General features: G+C 36.7%; 1 protein-coding gene across 1 annotated transcript in view; it reads right to left on the minus strand.

Moving 5' to 3' along the window:
• Positions 1-1,298: 1,298 nt before the first annotated feature.
• Ccdc196 (coiled-coil domain containing 196) overlaps positions 1,299-2,677 on the minus strand; it is an 11,368-nt gene continuing 9,989 nt past the window's right edge. Inside the window, 1 exon segment of the mRNA XM_055595311.1 lies at positions 1,299-1,369. Coding sequence (XP_055451286.1) covers positions 1,299-1,369 — 71 coding nt within the window.

Raw genomic sequence — 2,677 nt, forward strand, 5'->3', positions numbered from 1 at the left:
TAAACTCACTCTTTATAGCTCTTTCTGAACTCTGGATGGTTCAACTTAGCTGTTCTGGCTCAAGTGCTCTCCAAGCTGAATGATGCAAACTGGCTTGTCTTGGTAAATAGTTGTGCTAGGAAAAAACTACCTCTGAACACCCATGAACTGAACTGCACTGACTGCACAAATTGGATGGAAATGCATGAATTCAACTGAATTCAACTGCATTCAACCGAATTGCACCCCCTGAACTCCCTTTCTTGTCCTGTTCTCCTGAGAGCTGGGCATAATCTTACCACTGTCAAATCTTTCTCTGATTCATCACTTTGTCTGCCCCTCAATTAGACATCACTTTCAAACATGCTTGCTTGCTTCTATAAACTAATCTTACTTTCATTGTTTGGGATTAAAGGTATATATGAAGAACATGTCTGTATTCCAGCCAGATCGTGCTATAATTCAGGGTATGTCTGCATTTCACGAGAATCAAATAGACCTAGGCCTTTGGATGTGATCCCTTCCCAGAATAGCCATGTTTCTGAATTAAAATTCCTCTGCAAGCTAAGGGATACAGTTTTCTTTATTTTTCACATAATGCTTACTTGCCAGCAACAAATGGGCCAGGATTAAATACTTCAGAGGTAGAAAATGTCTTCCTATGAAATTAACAATGTGATTTGAATCTAGTCACTTTGTGCAAAATTTACCAAAATAATCAGTGGCTATTTATAATACATAAATGACTAAAGTCCCAACATGCTTAGGGCCAAAATGTGCAACATTTCTCCCTCCCCACACCCAACCGACAGATTGCTGGTAGAATTGGAAAACAGAACTAAAACAAAGGTTTGAGGGATTTTTAATGAACAGAAAAGGCTGTACCTAGTCTTTAAAAGCAAATGGAGTGAAAGCCTTCTAATCCTTCAGAGCTTCATCTGACATTGACCTTAGAATAAAGAGCCTCTCTCCTACATCATCAGACCGAATTTCTCTGTTTCCTTCTTGTTGTTCTGTGTAGTTCTTTGATCCTGGGATTCTCTTTAGAATAGAAGAACAAAAAGGGGGGAAAGCTGAGATGAGTGTTTTGCAAATCTAAACAATAATAAATTAGAATGCATAGTAAATGGATTGCAGGCCTGAGGTTGCTGCTTATGATAGTGTTCCTAGCTGCCATGCACAAAGCCATGGGTTGGATTCTCAGCATGGCCAAAGTAGATCAATAAATGTATAAACAAAGAAACATTATGCAAAAATCTATATCCATTATCCAAGCCTTTAAAAATTGAAGGGTTTTTGTTTTTTGTTTTTAAGGAAAGTTATTCTCGCATCATCCTGCATTCATTTCTGTTGGCTATTGCTCTCTCAATAGTTGTGGTACCTGTCTTACCTGATGGAAAACATTTGGAAAATGAGGACTACTGACATTAATCATGGCATTATTTAATTGCATAACTATAAGACTAATAATAGCATTGATACAAGTTCTTAAATTGTTTTAGGAAAAAAAGGAATATTTTAAAGTATGGTAAACCTTTGAAAGCTTTTGTTCTATAGTGGAAAAACTTATTTGAGAATTACATGGAAGTAAAAACATTGGGAGCCTACAGAAATGAACCTCTAACATTTGAAAGAAGTAGGACAATAAACCAAGTCCATATACAGATATGTGTGTGTACACCTACTATGAGATAACCCAAACATATAGTCCACACACACACACACACAAAAATAGTCATGTAGTAAAGAAAAACCAAGCTATGAAGGTGGGGGCACAGATAGAGAAAGAAGAGGAAGGAAGAATAACAGATATAGACTGAAACCAGGAGGTAAGAAAGAAAAAATTCTAGGGTCCTTTGTAGTAAGCATGTCTAGATTAGGTCTAAATTAGAGGAACCCTGTTAAATTTGAATTTTTTTACACATTAGTAATTTTTAGTACATGTTCCATGCAAAGTCTGAGACACTGATAATAACTCAGTGTAATGTGAAATTTAAATGTCTTTTTTTTTAAAAAGTGAAAACCTACTCCAGACATCCTGCTCCTCTCCTGACCACTTGGTATAAACAGGTTGAGTCATTGTCACCCATTAAGACTGTCTTAATAAGGATGCAGTTTACTTTTTAAAATTTTTTTACTAAATTCGTGTTTAGAAAAATAAAAGACTTTACTCTTCCCGTCTGAACTTTTGTAAGATTTTATGGAAAACATAAGAAATTACAAATTAACTCCATCAACTGTTAATGCCATATATGCAACTTTAATGTTTAAAGGCTTCAGGTTGCCTCAAAGCTTATAGAATATTTAAGAAAAAAATTTTCTTGTGGGAAAAAAAATCCAGATTTGAGCCATTTGTGGTTTCTGCCTCTGCCTCCCAAAATTTTAGCCATCAGGACAAGAAATTAATGAAGTGAAGTAAAAGTTGGAGGTGAGAGGAACGACTTGCTCTCAGAACAGGGTTAGTGAGGAAGTAAGTACTAGGGTATATTCATTTTCCGCTTCGCTAGGCTGCAATATCAATTTACAGAAAGTACAACATCTACATCCAGCCTTCCGGTTCCTCTCCTAAGGAGAACCTCCTGTTTGTTCTCAGAGACTTCCGGTTCTTCTCCTAAGGAGAACCTCCTGTTTGTTCTCAGAGACTTCCGGTTCTTCTCCTAAGGAGAACCTCCTGTTTGTTCTCAGAGACTTCCGGTTC

This window comes from Psammomys obesus, unplaced genomic scaffold (genome assembly GCF_907164565.1).
Source record: "Psammomys obesus unplaced genomic scaffold, mPsaObe1.curated_primary_1811, whole genome shotgun sequence".
Taxonomy (NCBI): Eukaryota; Metazoa; Chordata; class Mammalia; order Rodentia; family Muridae; genus Psammomys; species Psammomys obesus.